Raw genomic sequence first — 13,411 nt, 5'->3', positions numbered from 1 at the left:
GGGTAATCACTACTCAAGACAGGTTTAAAGATGAAGTTGAAGTGAACCGGAATCTAGAAATCAAGGGTGGAAACTACTCTCACACATCGAACAAATCGGGTTGGGTTGGTTCGGTTCGGTTCACCAGGAACAAGGAAAATGACAGAACAACCTCAATGACACAAATACCGTACAGTCTCACCCTCGTATTATAATGATAATAATAATAATAATAAGTCAATCGCGATAGTCGAATGGAAAAGCAATTCCGGGACAGGATACAGGATCCTCGGTCTGGTATGTCATCGGAGGGATTGGTTGTTGAGTCGGGAACGCGTTAATTGGATTGTCGGGCGCGACTGCTTCGCGTCAGGGGCACGTGTGGGGGATTATGTAAGATGGAGGATGATGCTTTCTACTTTATGATTTACTTCCTAGTTTGCTTTGAGGCTTGTTCATTGCTTCAACATTCGCATTCAGTTACTAGCTTCTAGTTCATTTAATAATGTAGCTCAACTTAGTCTGTTAAGGGTATAATGGATTTTGCAACTCTACACGCAAATTGGATCGATATACACCACTGATAGCACAGGTTGTAGAGTATGTACAGAAGATATTATTATTACTAGCTGCTCGTAAAACCATAAAGGACGCCCAAGGTGCCACTGATGCAAGTCCAGTAGCACGAAACCCAATGCTTTAGAAGCATAGGCGCCAAAACATGCAGTGAGGGGAATAAAACAGAACAAGAAGCGCAATGCATCAGGCCGCCTGCACGCAGCGCAAAAACCGAGGTACGGGTCCCGGGATCCAGACCGGGCTCGAGCACTACTCGACCAGAGCAATCCTGGTGGGAAGAAACACAGAAATGGAATGTAGAAACAGAGTGAAGAAAGAAAACAAGAAGGATGGCATAAGCTGCATGAAGTTGGACTGCTTGCTGGGCTTCAGCCGAGCTGGGTATTTTCGTGAGCATAGATCTGAGAGATAAATGCGATATATGACGATACAAGGTGCCACTAATCACTGAGGTCTGGATTCGCAACAAAGAGTCGGACATTGGTCATCGTGCTCGTTCGGTCGTCCACACTACCCCGCCGTCTTAGTTCGTCCGCCCTTCTCGCCTTTTCAGCCGCCGTGGTAGCTGCACTCGGGGCAGCCATCTCCCCTACGCTCCCAAAATTGTCCTCATCTGCAGCCTCGAAGCTGTAGGTGGTAGCGGCGTCATCGTTGACTTTCTTTTCCTCCGTGCTCTCCGCCGGCGGATGCTCCGTGACATTTGGCAAATCCGTCTTCTCACTTGGGGGAGTGCTGTTACTTCCCATAGTGCCCTGGGGTGTCCGCTGGTAGCCACTGGGATAACGATGGTTGCTTCCCAGAGAGCTGCGACCACTGCCAGTGCGACGATGAGGAAACCCATGATCACTGTGTGCATCCTCATCCGCATCACCCACTTCATTGGCACTGAGCCGTACGGGAACAGTAGCCGACACGAGGTTCGAGGGCGAGAAATCAGTACCTCCTTTGGAGTGTTTAATTTTACCGCTTCCAAGGGTACTTGCCCGTCCACCAGCGCCTGCGCCATGGACTTCGAGGTACGCTCTCTTCTTGTCGGCAAGCTTCTGGGCTCGGAGGCGCGGATCCTCCGGCTGTGCTCGATCACACCACACCGTGGCCTTCTGTCTCCGCATTAGAGCTACATAACCCAGCTGAGAGTTGGCGGAACGGGATGACGTGCTTCTGCGAATATCCGAAACGGCGGAGTGACCCGCGGCGTTGCCAGTCGAGCTTGTAGAGGTTGTGGCGCTCGACATTCTTCTCGAGGGAGGGTAACTAGGAGTAGAGGTCATGGTATGATGAGGCGAAGGGGTATTGGAGTACGGTTGTTGCTGAGCCATATAGGGCGACGCATTGGCCGAAGGCATCCGGCCCCGATTGTGAGCGAGAGATGGGTGAGAGAGCTGTTGCTTATGAGGTCCATCATAGGACTGGAATGGATAACCAGCATGCATCCCAGGAACCGGCTTCCGAGCAGGTGGTGGCTGATGGAGCGGCAATCGATAGTCGGTCATGGTGGGTTGTTGCAGTTGCACGCCTGCCATGTATCTTAAAGAGGCAGAGGGGCCTCGGAAGAAAGGGAGAGGCTATTTACGCCGTCCAAAGATGGCGGCAGAGATCGGGCAACACGACCCAGGGGGGACGGGGGGTTAAGACTCTGAGGGGATATAGGAAGCGTCGTACTCGCCGCGCCGTGTTAATTGAGGGGATAAGTAAGGCAAGCCGAGCCGCCCTGGGGTTAACGGATCAATGAACGGCCAGCGCTTCCGTCGTTGTACGATACTTGCAACAGGGACCGGCGCAGAAGGAAGCCGTGCAAGCGAATGATACCAGTGATTGGAAGGAAGGAAAAAGAAAAGCTCGTTGGAACGGCCAGGTAAAGGCTGTCAGATCTACTTTTCCGTAGTAATAGTGATTGCTGTGAGAAACGATTGCCTGGCACTTGGCGGGTACCCAATTTTACCAAGTCACACTTGCAGGGGACATTGATTGTATGGCGGAGGGGTCAATTTCGAGACAAAGCTGACGACAACAATTGTACACAAAGGAGCACCGATCCCACGTTGCCCGCTGGGGGGAGAAGGTCCGTTTATCAAGGCCGGAGAAAGAGGAGAAAGACAGGAAATAAATTACAGCGCATTCAGAACTTGGAAAAGCGATCGGTCGCTTCGGCTCTTTGCGACGGGTAGGAAGAAAAAGAAGAGGAGAGAACTTTAAGGTGGAAAAACCAAGTGTGACGGGTGGGCAGCAGTACCGAATACGAAAGTGTGCAATACGGAGATAAATTACGGACAATGAATAGTGCACTGGGGTAAAACTTTCTCGCACAGCCACGGCTCATCCACAACTTAGTAACCATCGGTGAGAAAGCTGAGACATAGGACCAGTCATGGGTGGCTGTTCCTCGCTCAAAGAACCGACCTTAGCCTTCAAGCTTCATCGCAATGACCGTATCGCGGATCCAACAGAGATCATCAGGAGATAGGGCCGGACTGCGCCACACTACCCGCACGTGGCGGGACGGCGCTGGTATTAGATCATACCAGGTGAAATTACGCTAGGTACCGAACCGGTACATGGTACTCAGGACTCAATAAAGGGGAACAATAGTACAGGTACAGCGTACCGACTAGTACCCTTGGTCACCCGCTAGGAACAGTCGAAAATTTTTCCCCCAGAACCAAAGCACAAAACAGTGGAATGACGTAGAATACTCCACATTTGAAACATCCGGAAGGCTCGGGAAATGAAGCAGTCGAGATTGTAGACGTCTGAAGTCCGAACCGACGAGTGGTTACTAGGCAAGAATGCTTCATGAAATGGAAGGGGGAAAAGGGGACTCAGAATGGTCCAGGTACCTGGTACCACTACTGTATACCGGACATGGTATGTATCATCGTACCTGTCAGCTGGAGCCACCGTTTTAGTTTGCAAAGTTACTTTTCTTTATTTTTTATCTATTTGGATTTTTTAATCCCCTCAGTGCTTCCAAGTTCGAAGTTGGCTGTTATCTAGGAAAAGATACGGTGGTACCGTAGTAGTAGTATTGATTGTTACCTTGATTTAAGACGGATGCACGATTCCGGCCGGAAATAACCAATAATGACGTGACCATGACACGGGTATCGAATCAATCCCCGCGAACTTAACATGTGTTGTTACATACATTGGCACGGTAACATTTTCCTCCAACCAGCGGCTGACTTGTATGGGTCTTTCAGCTCGCCATGAATCGGACTGTCTCACTCTAGACACTATTTTAACTCCTCCTTTATTCCTTGGCCGTAATAATGTAGTAATGTAGAATCAGTTAACTAAGACAGGTTTTATACGTGATGAAAGTGTTGGCACATAAAGTTGTGCTGGTTTCAGTCAAATGTCCTTTTTTTTTTTTTGACATTTTAACTCTTTTCTCTCTTTTTACCCTTTTTGACCAACAGTAAATAGGTATAACTTTAATGCACTGCCCTATCAATTTGCCATTAAAAAGTCAATGACAGCATCACTGATCAAAAGCAGTAATTTTCGAGTCGGACGATGGGGTGGCCAATTACCGAATCGAGTGCGCGGGGCCTCAGCCCTACGGGCGCGTGAGTTCATCCGAACCGCGAACACAATCAATCAACCCATACTATCTGGTTCGTCTCGTATTATCATCGTCTCATCCTCACAGCTTCGCCTTCCCCTCCTCTCCGGTCTTTATCAATGCCCCATCGGATCTGACATCATATTCGCGTCCTTCTTTCCATCCTAACCAAGCCTCCAACGTCTCCTGTCCACCTTCCCCGGGGGTCAGGCCACCTCCCGTCCAGCCCCCATCGTCGGTCGCAATGGGCAGTGCTGGCGTATCAACGAGATGAACGGCAGGCCGTTGTTCAAAGCCCCCTTGCTCGAGCTCATCCTGCTCCAATACAGGTGTCGCGCAAGCATCCGTGCCGTCAAAAATAGATTCCCACTCCGCCCGCGTCTTCTCTTTGAATCGCTTCGCAAACGCCGCTCGGAGGACTGGCCAATTCTCCCTATCGTCCCGTGAGGGAAGTTCCTCCGAACCGAACCCGAGTCCCTTGAGGAGCGCAGCGTAAAATTGGGGTTCCAGCGCTCCAACGGCGAAATACTTGCCTTTATCCTTGGTCTCATACGTGTCATAAAACGGACTGCCGCCGTCTAACATGTTCTGCCCTCGGGGCCCGCTCCACAGCGGCGTTTGCCGATTCAGTCGCGGCATCGCCGCTAAGTACGCAGAGCCATCGACCATGTTAGCCTCTACGACTTGGCCGCGTCCTGTGCGTGTGCGCGACAGCAAAGCAAGCAATATGCCCATGAAACACATTGCGCCTCCGCCCGCGAAATCGCCAATAATATTACCCGGGGCATAAGGAGGTTCACCTGCTCGCCCCAGCATGGAGAGCACCCCCGACACCGCGATGTAATTAATATCGTGACCCGCCATGTCCTTGTATTTACCGTCTCGTCGGAATCCCGTCATGCGCGCCACGATCAAGCGAGGGTTATACTTCAGGAGGACCTCCGATGGGGAAAGACCCAAGCGTTCTAAGACGCCGGGGCGGTAAGGATCAATGAGGATATCGGCTTTGGCCAACACCGAAAGGAGGACGCTGTGCGATGCTGCGTTTCGTAGGTCCAAGGTGATCGAGGATTTACGACGCGTTAACTGATCGCTACTCACGGCATTTGGCCGATCGATGCGCAGCACGGACGCCCCGTAATCTGCAAGCAATAGTCCAGCAAATGGACCTGTAAATCCCAGTCAGTAAAACACGTAACCGTCTTAGCTATACCGGCATGTTACCGGCAGATATGAATTGCGGTCAAGACCAACCGGGAGCTAGGCCTGCAAGCTCGACCACGCGAATACCTGCGAGGGGTGTGGTGGACATTCTGTATGGATTGATCGAACAGTTACGTGGCCAACCCGTAGATCCGAAGTCGACAAACGGCACTTCTCTCTAATAAAAAAAGAAAAACAAAACAAAAGATTGACCGCGATGTGACGAGTTAGCACATATTTGAATTATAGAGATGCTTGAGGCACACTCGGCAACCGAGGTCCGGCGGCCACGTGCGGGGAAACGAATGGTCAAGAGGAAAGTTTCTCTACAGTTTATCTTCCGGTGATCCTACGGTGTATATCTAGATGCTACTTACTGCCTAGGTATGAGTCTAACTGTTTGCATAGGCAGTGGATATCATGGGTAAATCCCGAATGTTCCCGAAGAGGAATAGTCCAATTCTTTGGGTAGAACCAGCTTCAAGTGGTAATAATAATAACAATCCAGTCCGATTGAAAGATCTCTTCCAAATCCAACCCTACAAGAACAGACCGAGGAAAACACTGGAGTTTCCAGAATTACCAATCGTCGTCACCGCGGCCCTCATCCTCTCCCCGCTCGTATGCATCGTGCATATCGTCCCCGAATCGTTCCACGGCTCCGACCTTTTCGCCGGTCCACTCTGCAGCATTTTCGGGGAAGTCCTCAACCTTATCGACGGCGTTATCCCAGCCTTGTTCGACTCGATCCTCGGCACGATCCCAGCCTGCTTCGGCTTTACCGACCTGATGCATGTATTAGTATACTCAAACATGCCCGATTCAATATGAACGCATAGGAGCAAAAATAAACATAAACAAAGCAAAAAGAAAAAGCAAAGACATACCTTCTCGCCGGTCCACTCCGCAGCATTTTCAGGGAAATCCTGAACATCCTGTTTCCACTCTTCCTTGTTCTCATCCCACTTTTCATCTGGTAGGCGTCAGTCCCGTTGCAAAGCAAACAAACATCAGAAAGAAAAATGGCGGTAAAGGGAGAGAAAAAAAAAAAAAAAAAAAGACATACGCGCTTCATGCAGACCATACGCTCCCAACGCTCCACCAGCAACACCTAAAACCGCAGCACCTGCAATTTTCGCCGCAGTGTGATCCTTCTTAGGCTCCTCCTGCTGCTGATTGAAATCTCCCTGGCGCGACTCGCCATAGCCATACGAGGGCTGCTGGCCATACGACTGTTCTCCCCCGTAAGGTGCACCGCCACCGTACGAAGGCTGCGGCTGTCCGTAGCCACCGCCCTGGCCTGGGTGGTTCCAGGTCCTCTCGCCGGTCTGCTCGTTCACGTAGAACCAGCGCTGTGACTCCCCATCCCACCGGGCGATCCATGGGGGGGGCACTTGAGGGCCTGAATGCTGTTGTTGTTGAGGATAGCCGCCGCCATATCCCTGGTCACCTCCACCGTAGCCGCCTTGGTTGCCATAGCCTTCTTGGCTGCCGCTGGACTTGTCCTTGTCGAGGAACTTTTCGGCAAGTTTGCTGACGAATTCCATTGTGATTTTTGTAGGAGCAAGATTTAGTGGTATAATGGAAAAGAAGAGGAGGGGTAAGAAAGGGGGAGGAAAGGAGATTGTAGATATATGCTCTCGAAATAGCTGAAACATAGGAGGGGTAATTAAGGGCAAAAAGGGATTGGATTAAGCACTGCCATCGGGGCTAAGTCTTTTAGATTGGGTCCCAGATCCTCAGCTTGGACCCTGACAGTTCAGCATTGTATGGTACGTACTAATGGATATTACGGGTGTACGGTAGCGATAGCTGAAGCTAAGCTAGATAGTGTTGGTACTGTACTCCGTACACTACCTATGTATAGTGAGCTGGAAGCCTCAAACATACACCCTGTTTCCATACCATCAGTGAACTTACGGCATGGTATCATCTGTTCAATAAGGATCAACCTATTATCCCCTTGGCCCTCGTACTAGTAAACAATGGTGACCCCACCGCTCCCACCGCCTTTGTTTATAATACAGCTTTGGTTCTGTCGGATCGTCCCGGCTTGGCCGGAAGCTTGTTGGTACGGACTGTACCAGGTTCACGTATTCATTCCGGTAAAGGGGACATTCGATTTCATCTTAGTGAGAGACTATTGAGTGAGCATAGTAGAAAGCCCAGATGATCAAAATACGTCTTCGATCTCGGTACATATATAATAGAAACATTACTTGGTCATTTGATCAACTCAATGAACGACATGAAAGTCGGAAATGTGACAAGAAATAGATTCAATAAGAGGGGTTATTAGAAGTGAACATCAGACAAGGAGAACGCGTTGACCATGGCTCCCTTGGCCCCGCGACCTAACATCGTCATTCATTTGGCTAAGCGTAGCCATGATCATAAAACCGGAAGGCTTCACATCAAAAGGATTACAGCCAAAACAAGAGCGAGGAGAGTAGCAGCTCCGTGGCCGAGTCTAACAGGCTGTGATGCAACACCCGTGAATATGGGCGACACATTATCCTGCGTCTCGCTAGGAGCCACGGGGACTCGTGATCCACTGGTCGAGGGTCTGACAGCCAAGGTTGAGGACGACGGATGTACACTGCCTGTTCCAGCAATCACAGAAGTCTTCGAAAGGCTCTGGCTGTGGCTGGTGACAGTATTTGTAACTACGGGGATAACGGAGCTCTCGCGTCCGGATGAGCTGCTAATTTGCCCAACAGCGATGGTGCTGATAGGGTTGACGGGGTTAGAGCCAGCTCCCGTGGCAGGCACAGTAAGTGTCAAAGTAGTTGGCGTCGATGCGCACTCCGTACAGACAGTGACTGTTGTGGTCCAGTCCTCAGCAGGTGGAACATTAGTGGTCTGCTGGGCTGGCACACTGACAGGTTCAGTAGTTGTGGTCACTGGTAGAGTAAGAGTCACCGTGGTTGGCGTTGGAGCACAGTGCGTACAGACAGTCACAGTTGAGGTCCATCCCTCAGGGGGAGTAGGGATAGCGGTCTGTGACCCCGGTCCAGAGGGGATGTTCGTGGCTGTAGCGGTTGCGGATACTGTTCCAGGGCAGTACGTCGTGGTATAAGTCGTGGTGATCGTTGTGAACCCCGTGGGACAGATATCAATGTAGGAGGTGACGATAACAGTTGTGACAGTGAGAGGCTCCGAGGGAGTACCGGTAGGTATGACGGAAGGGGTCGCTATTCCGGAAGTAACCGTACTAGTAACTGTTCCGTCTCCGCTGTCCGGCTCCGCGCCCGTTGATGTGGTCGGGTTAGCTGCTTGGGCCGACGAGGAGGCAGTAGCACTATGAGAAGTGTGCGACAGGATAGGGCTGGATTGACCTGTTTGGTTTGGATTGGTAGTGGAGGTGCTCGACGAGTCTGAAGTAGAAGCAGTAGATGGTGCAGGCACAGTGGAGGATGCCGGGGTACCAGTTGGGTTGGATGTTGTCGACACACGCGGCTTAGTAGACGAGTGGTTTTCGGATGCTGTTGCTGAGCTTGACAGATTTGGTGCCCCAGAAGTGGCTGGCGGGGTGGAAGGAGTTAAAGTGCCCGGCGATGTAAGCTCCCCAGAAGAGATGGTGTTCCCAGAAGATCCGGAAGGTATTGGCGAAATTGTCTCTGTCAGAATGGCCGAGGCAGATGGTGTCCCTGAGGCAACTGCTGAGCTCGATCTTGTCAGCATCCCGGATGTGAGCGAAGACATAGAGCTGATAAGAGAGCTCGAGTGACCGACAGTGACAGATGCTGATTGTGTCCTAGATGTAGCCGGGGTAGACGACCGACCAGGAACACTGGGCATTGAGGTGGTTGCCGATCTGGCTGGGGTACTTGATTGAGCAGTTGCGCTTGATGATGGTGGGGGTCTTGACTGAATAGGGGTGCTTGAATGAACTAGCGGGCTAGACTGAGCAGGTGTGCTCGTTGCGGTAGCGGTGCTTGAGTGAGCCAGAGCACTGGACTGAACAGTACTTCTTGATATAATAGGAATACTTGAGTGAGTTGATACACTAGAGTGAACGGGAGTGCTAGACCGGACAGGGCTGCTGGACACAATAGGGGTGCTCGAGTGATCTGGGGTACTGGACTGGACAGCACTGCTTGGCACAATAGGAGTGCTTGAATGAACTGGAGTACTAGACTGGACAGGCGTGCTGGACCGAGCAGGGCTACTGGATCCAATAAGGGTTCTCGACTGGACAGGAGTGCTGGACTTAATGGGAGTGCTTGATGCGATAAGAGAGCTTGAATGGCCAGGTGTGCTAGATGTCAACGGGGTTGAAGAAGAGGCTAGCGAGCTGGACTGAGCAGGGGTGCTTGACGGCGTTGGTGTTCCAGGAATGACTGGAGTACTCGACAAAATGGGAGTGCTTGATGCGATGGTGGAGCTGGACGGTGAGGTTGTCGGAGCGGGAGGCGTAGGATCCAATTCAGTCAGGATTCTCTTTATGTTGCCTGCGTAGCTAGTCCCGTTGATCTGGTTTCGGTCAGACTGGGTCGCCTCCCAAACCATGATACCTCCGAATGTATCAGGATACAGCTTCATGTATTTTTTGACCAAAGGCTTGACCTCATCAGGAGTCAAGTAGTACCCGTCAAGCGCCGCAGCTTCACTGCCAGGCAGGCCGACGAAGAGCTTTGCAGCTGGGTTACCGCCGAATTTGATAATGTCGACCCAAGCGTCAAAGTTGAAACCCTCCCCAGCAACGAAGTTACGAGCGGAGCAATCATCATTATTGTAAAACTGCACCCAGACAAAGTCAAATGCGGATGTTGCGATTGCGAGGCTCAGTTGCTTATCGGGTATATGGCATTGAGGGGACCCGGATAGGTAAAACTTTTGATCAGGTATTTCGGCAAAAAGCTCACGAAAGCGGGTGACCATAGCTCCGTACCCTAGGATCAGTTAGCCCCTGGAACTGTTTCGAAAGGGCCTTAGAGGCACAAGGGTTAGAACATACCAAAACCACCGTTGTGCTCTATGTCGAAGTCAAATCCGTCGACGGATACGTTGCCGAACGGACGGGGACCGCCCCATGCCACCCAAGTATCATCCACGGGGCCGAAGGATGCCCAGAGAAATTCGGCAAATCCGATAGCACTTTCTGTCGAGAGGAGTTCCTGATTGTCGGGGGTAGAACCCCCTATAGACAATAGAACCTTTTTGCCGGCTGCCTGGCAGATGGGAATATCTTCCATGATCTGATGGCAGCCCGAGAGCAAGTCGGTCTTGACTCCACCAACGTCATAGGTCAGTCCATCACATTGGTTGCCAAAGTTACTGCCAGGCCAATTGGCAGGGCTCTGATCAGGAAATCCATTGACAAATCCAATGTTGATGATATCTAGTGCGGTCTCTTGACAGAAATGGCTGAGGCGGGGCTGGTTATACCCTTGACCCTATAAACAGTCAGTAAATGTTAAGCAGCAGAAATTGTCTGGTTCGGTTTTAATACATAGTAGACTGCAACATTGGACTTCGACTGGGCGTTGAAAGCATGCACCAAAGGAAAGACGGCTGAGACTGCCGCCGCAACGGCGACACTCTTGCTAAAGACCATTTCTCAAAGGAGTGACTACCGGTCAGACTAATAGCCAATGGAGGCTGTCAAACGAGCGTGTAATAGAACAACGAAGGGACGCAGACAAACGTCTGCTGGGAGGGTTACCGCGAGCAAAGCCACAGAACTGTTTGTAGAGGATTCATGGATGAGGGAAGAAGACTATATACGTGAATATTCAGGGGAGCCGGCAAGCAGCCAATCTCCCAACGTCTAGCCACCATTTGCATGGTGGTGCTAGAACGGAGAGTCCAAGGATGAGTACTCGGCAAATCAGAACTGTACATGTCTCCAGGCCTTAGCGGATTCGATAGGTGGATGGCAGCATTTCCCATTCCAGTAAAAGAATGTGCTAGTGAGGAGCTCGATATTAGAGCGCTAACGTCTTCGAACCATGGGAAGCCCTGAGTGGCTCCAGAGAGAGGAGTAAGATGCACACCGGAAATTGCGGTTGAATAGTGAACCCACGGTGATTTGGGAGGATGGTCATAGTTCCGCCGGAGAGCCGCATTAACAGGGACTAAATCTTCTAGGGCCGGTCAGTCATTGGGTCTACTTTAGGCAGTCGAGGGGCCAAACCAGGCATACAACGAAGTGGAAATGATATCTTTCCTTGAAAGGATCTAGAGCTGCGGAAATAAGGAGCATTTGTACTAATGGTAACATGATATGAATTGAAAGAGATCAGCGACACATGCACCCTGTGGCCACGTAGTTGGGTGTATTCGAGTAGTAATAGTAGTTCGTATAATGCTAGTGGCAAGACAGACGTTGAGCTGGAGTGGCAGGGAAGTTCGGCCCGGTACTAATTCGACTAGGACGGTGACTACACTGCAGTAGGCGAAGCTAGGTACCTAGACTAACTACTCTAGTAGGTATAGAGCCTGAGGCCGGGTTCCGTGGGTCATACTGAAACTAGTCTAGCGTCCAGTAGTTGGCCCTCACCTGATCGGGACTAGCTCACCATCAAGGGACTCTTCCCACTCCTCAGGCACACCAATCAACGTGATCAGATTCTTGCCCTGGGCTGATGTCAGGTGGACATCAAGCATGCCAATCCAGATAAATCCCCTATTGGTGCCGTGGGGGGAGAAGAAAAACTTAATGTCGGGGCTAACTTCCTGAGGGGTCATTGATTGCGGTCCTTGTCCGGAACCAACGACCGGATCATCGAGATCGACAGAATCTACACTGTTTATCTGCCGAATGTACCTGACACAGCTTGACAATAACTAAATATGGCTGCCACAGTGTCACAAAGACAGCCACAGCGGGATTTACATAAAGAAAAAAAATAAATCAACGTAGCTAGGAATACTGATAACAGGTTATTTTGAAGGTGGGAAAGGTTACATCCGCTATCCGGTTTCTTTGCCTCACGCTATCAACTAGGAGCAAAAAGAGGCGCTCATTGACTTCCTTAGTCCGACTCGAATGACCGTAATTTCCACTCCATTGGTACAGGGGTCCATTGGGAACGAATATGTGGGCTCACTAGCAAGTAGAGGAGATTGGGGAGGGGATGAATGAGCCCACCGTTCGTATTTGAAAAACAAAATAATGAGCCCACAAAGTAGACACTTGTTGGATACTTTTCCACTCCAAAAGCTAATACGTAGAAATTAGTCTTATCTGGCTATGGGTTCCATAATCCATTGTTCTCGGTCGAAGAGCCTCATCGTTCTTCTTAATGCAACAATGCTTTCATAGCACCTTGCCAATTTGGGCAATGGTAATCTAACCCGACTCGGTGGATCACAACCTGATCCATGATATAATAGGATTCGTTCAGTAAAACGGATTAATTAGACTGTACTTGGTAAGATGTAACCTTTTGAAATGTCATATAAATCGTAAAAATATTTTGTCTAACTTACCTTCTGTAATCAACGATCGAAAGATATATTTTTGAGAATATGCATTACATGAAATTTTATTCATGAGTTACCATTCGCATTTTGATGAGGCCTCCCAAGGGCCGCATTTATCATAGGTTACCCATTTCCTCCCTAATTCTTTATTCGGGCATTATAGCATGGAACCTAGGGTAGGGTATCCAGCGGAGCCTTATCTTGCAGGGAAAGCGTAGTCGATTTGATAAAAAGCAGTTCGCTCAGCCTTTGCACTTTGATTGCCTCGCGTGTTCTGATTTTCATTGTTTCACTACAATATACCTGCAAGGGCTCTCGTCCTTCATTACTCTATTTCTTTGATTACTCTATTCAATATTTATCTTATAAATCGAGATTCTTCTTGGATTAACCGAACCCTGATGCATCAGATCGTATAGTTAGCAGATACCATGGGTCAGTTTGATTCTCCAAACCTCCCTCCCCTTCATTTTCTTCTCTCTCTCTCTCTCTTCTATTTTCCCTTTTGTGAGATAGAATAGCCTGATCAAGGGAAGATTCTAGCAATATGCCCCTGTTTACCCTGTTACTTCTGAAGTATAAAAACCAAACCCCAACCTACGTCAATTATATAGAGAATTCGGAAGACGCAGTCTGAACGCTCTGGGGGTCAAC

The 13,411-nt window shown here is 49.9% G+C and overlaps 5 protein-coding genes across 5 annotated transcripts; all 5 read right to left on the bottom strand.

The window, feature by feature from the left end:
* Nucleotides 1-576: 576 nt before the first annotated feature.
* On the bottom strand, nucleotides 577-2,309 carry F9C07_10719 (uncharacterized protein). Its single transcript, XM_041285952.2, has one exon. The coding sequence runs from the start codon at nucleotides 2,079-2,081 to the stop codon at nucleotides 999-1,001; it is 1,083 nt and encodes a 360-aa protein (XP_041146460.2). The 5' UTR covers nucleotides 2,082-2,309; the 3' UTR covers nucleotides 577-998.
* Nucleotides 2,310-4,204: 1,895 nt separating this feature from the next.
* On the bottom strand, nucleotides 4,205-5,435 carry F9C07_10720 (CoA-transferase family III domain-containing protein; the record flags this gene model as incomplete). The annotated part of the gene is made up of 2 exons (XM_041292104.1): nucleotides 4,205-5,292; nucleotides 5,378-5,435. The coding sequence occupies 2 exons, from the start codon at nucleotides 5,433-5,435 to the stop codon at nucleotides 4,205-4,207; spliced, it is 1,146 nt and encodes a 381-aa protein (XP_041146459.1).
* On the bottom strand, nucleotides 5,062-13,303 carry F9C07_2283698 (chitinase). Its single transcript, XM_041292128.2, has 6 exons — nucleotides 11,475-13,303; nucleotides 10,782-11,415; nucleotides 10,287-10,725; nucleotides 6,393-10,221; nucleotides 6,214-6,299; nucleotides 5,062-6,112 (listed from the first exon to the last, which is right to left on the bottom strand). Exons 2-4 carry the CDS (start codon nucleotides 10,884-10,886, stop codon nucleotides 7,736-7,738), a joined length of 3,030 nt encoding a protein of 1,009 aa, XP_041146457.1. The 5' UTR covers nucleotides 10,887-11,415; nucleotides 11,475-13,303; the 3' UTR covers nucleotides 5,062-6,112; nucleotides 6,214-6,299; nucleotides 6,393-7,735.
* On the bottom strand, nucleotides 5,465-7,359 carry F9C07_1568299 (WW domain protein). The gene is made up of 3 exons (XM_041292103.2): nucleotides 6,393-7,359; nucleotides 6,214-6,299; nucleotides 5,465-6,112 (listed from the first exon to the last, which is right to left on the bottom strand). Exons 1-3 carry the CDS (start codon nucleotides 6,982-6,984, stop codon nucleotides 5,906-5,908), a joined length of 885 nt encoding a protein of 294 aa, XP_041146458.2. The 5' UTR covers nucleotides 6,985-7,359; the 3' UTR covers nucleotides 5,465-5,905.
* F9C07_10723 (uncharacterized protein) lies at nucleotides 11,540-12,019 on the bottom strand (the record flags this gene model as incomplete). The annotated part of the gene is made up of 3 exons (XM_071507479.1): nucleotides 11,540-11,587; nucleotides 11,657-11,712; nucleotides 11,851-12,019. 3 exons carry the CDS (start codon nucleotides 12,017-12,019, stop codon nucleotides 11,540-11,542), a joined length of 273 nt encoding a protein of 90 aa, XP_071366537.1.
* Nucleotides 13,304-13,411: the final 108 nt, after the last annotated feature.

This window comes from Aspergillus flavus, chromosome 4, assembly GCF_009017415.1.
Source record: "Aspergillus flavus chromosome 4, complete sequence".
NCBI lineage: Eukaryota > Fungi > Ascomycota > Eurotiomycetes > Eurotiales > Aspergillaceae > Aspergillus > Aspergillus flavus.
This window is presented reverse-complemented; position numbering and strand designations above follow the sequence as displayed.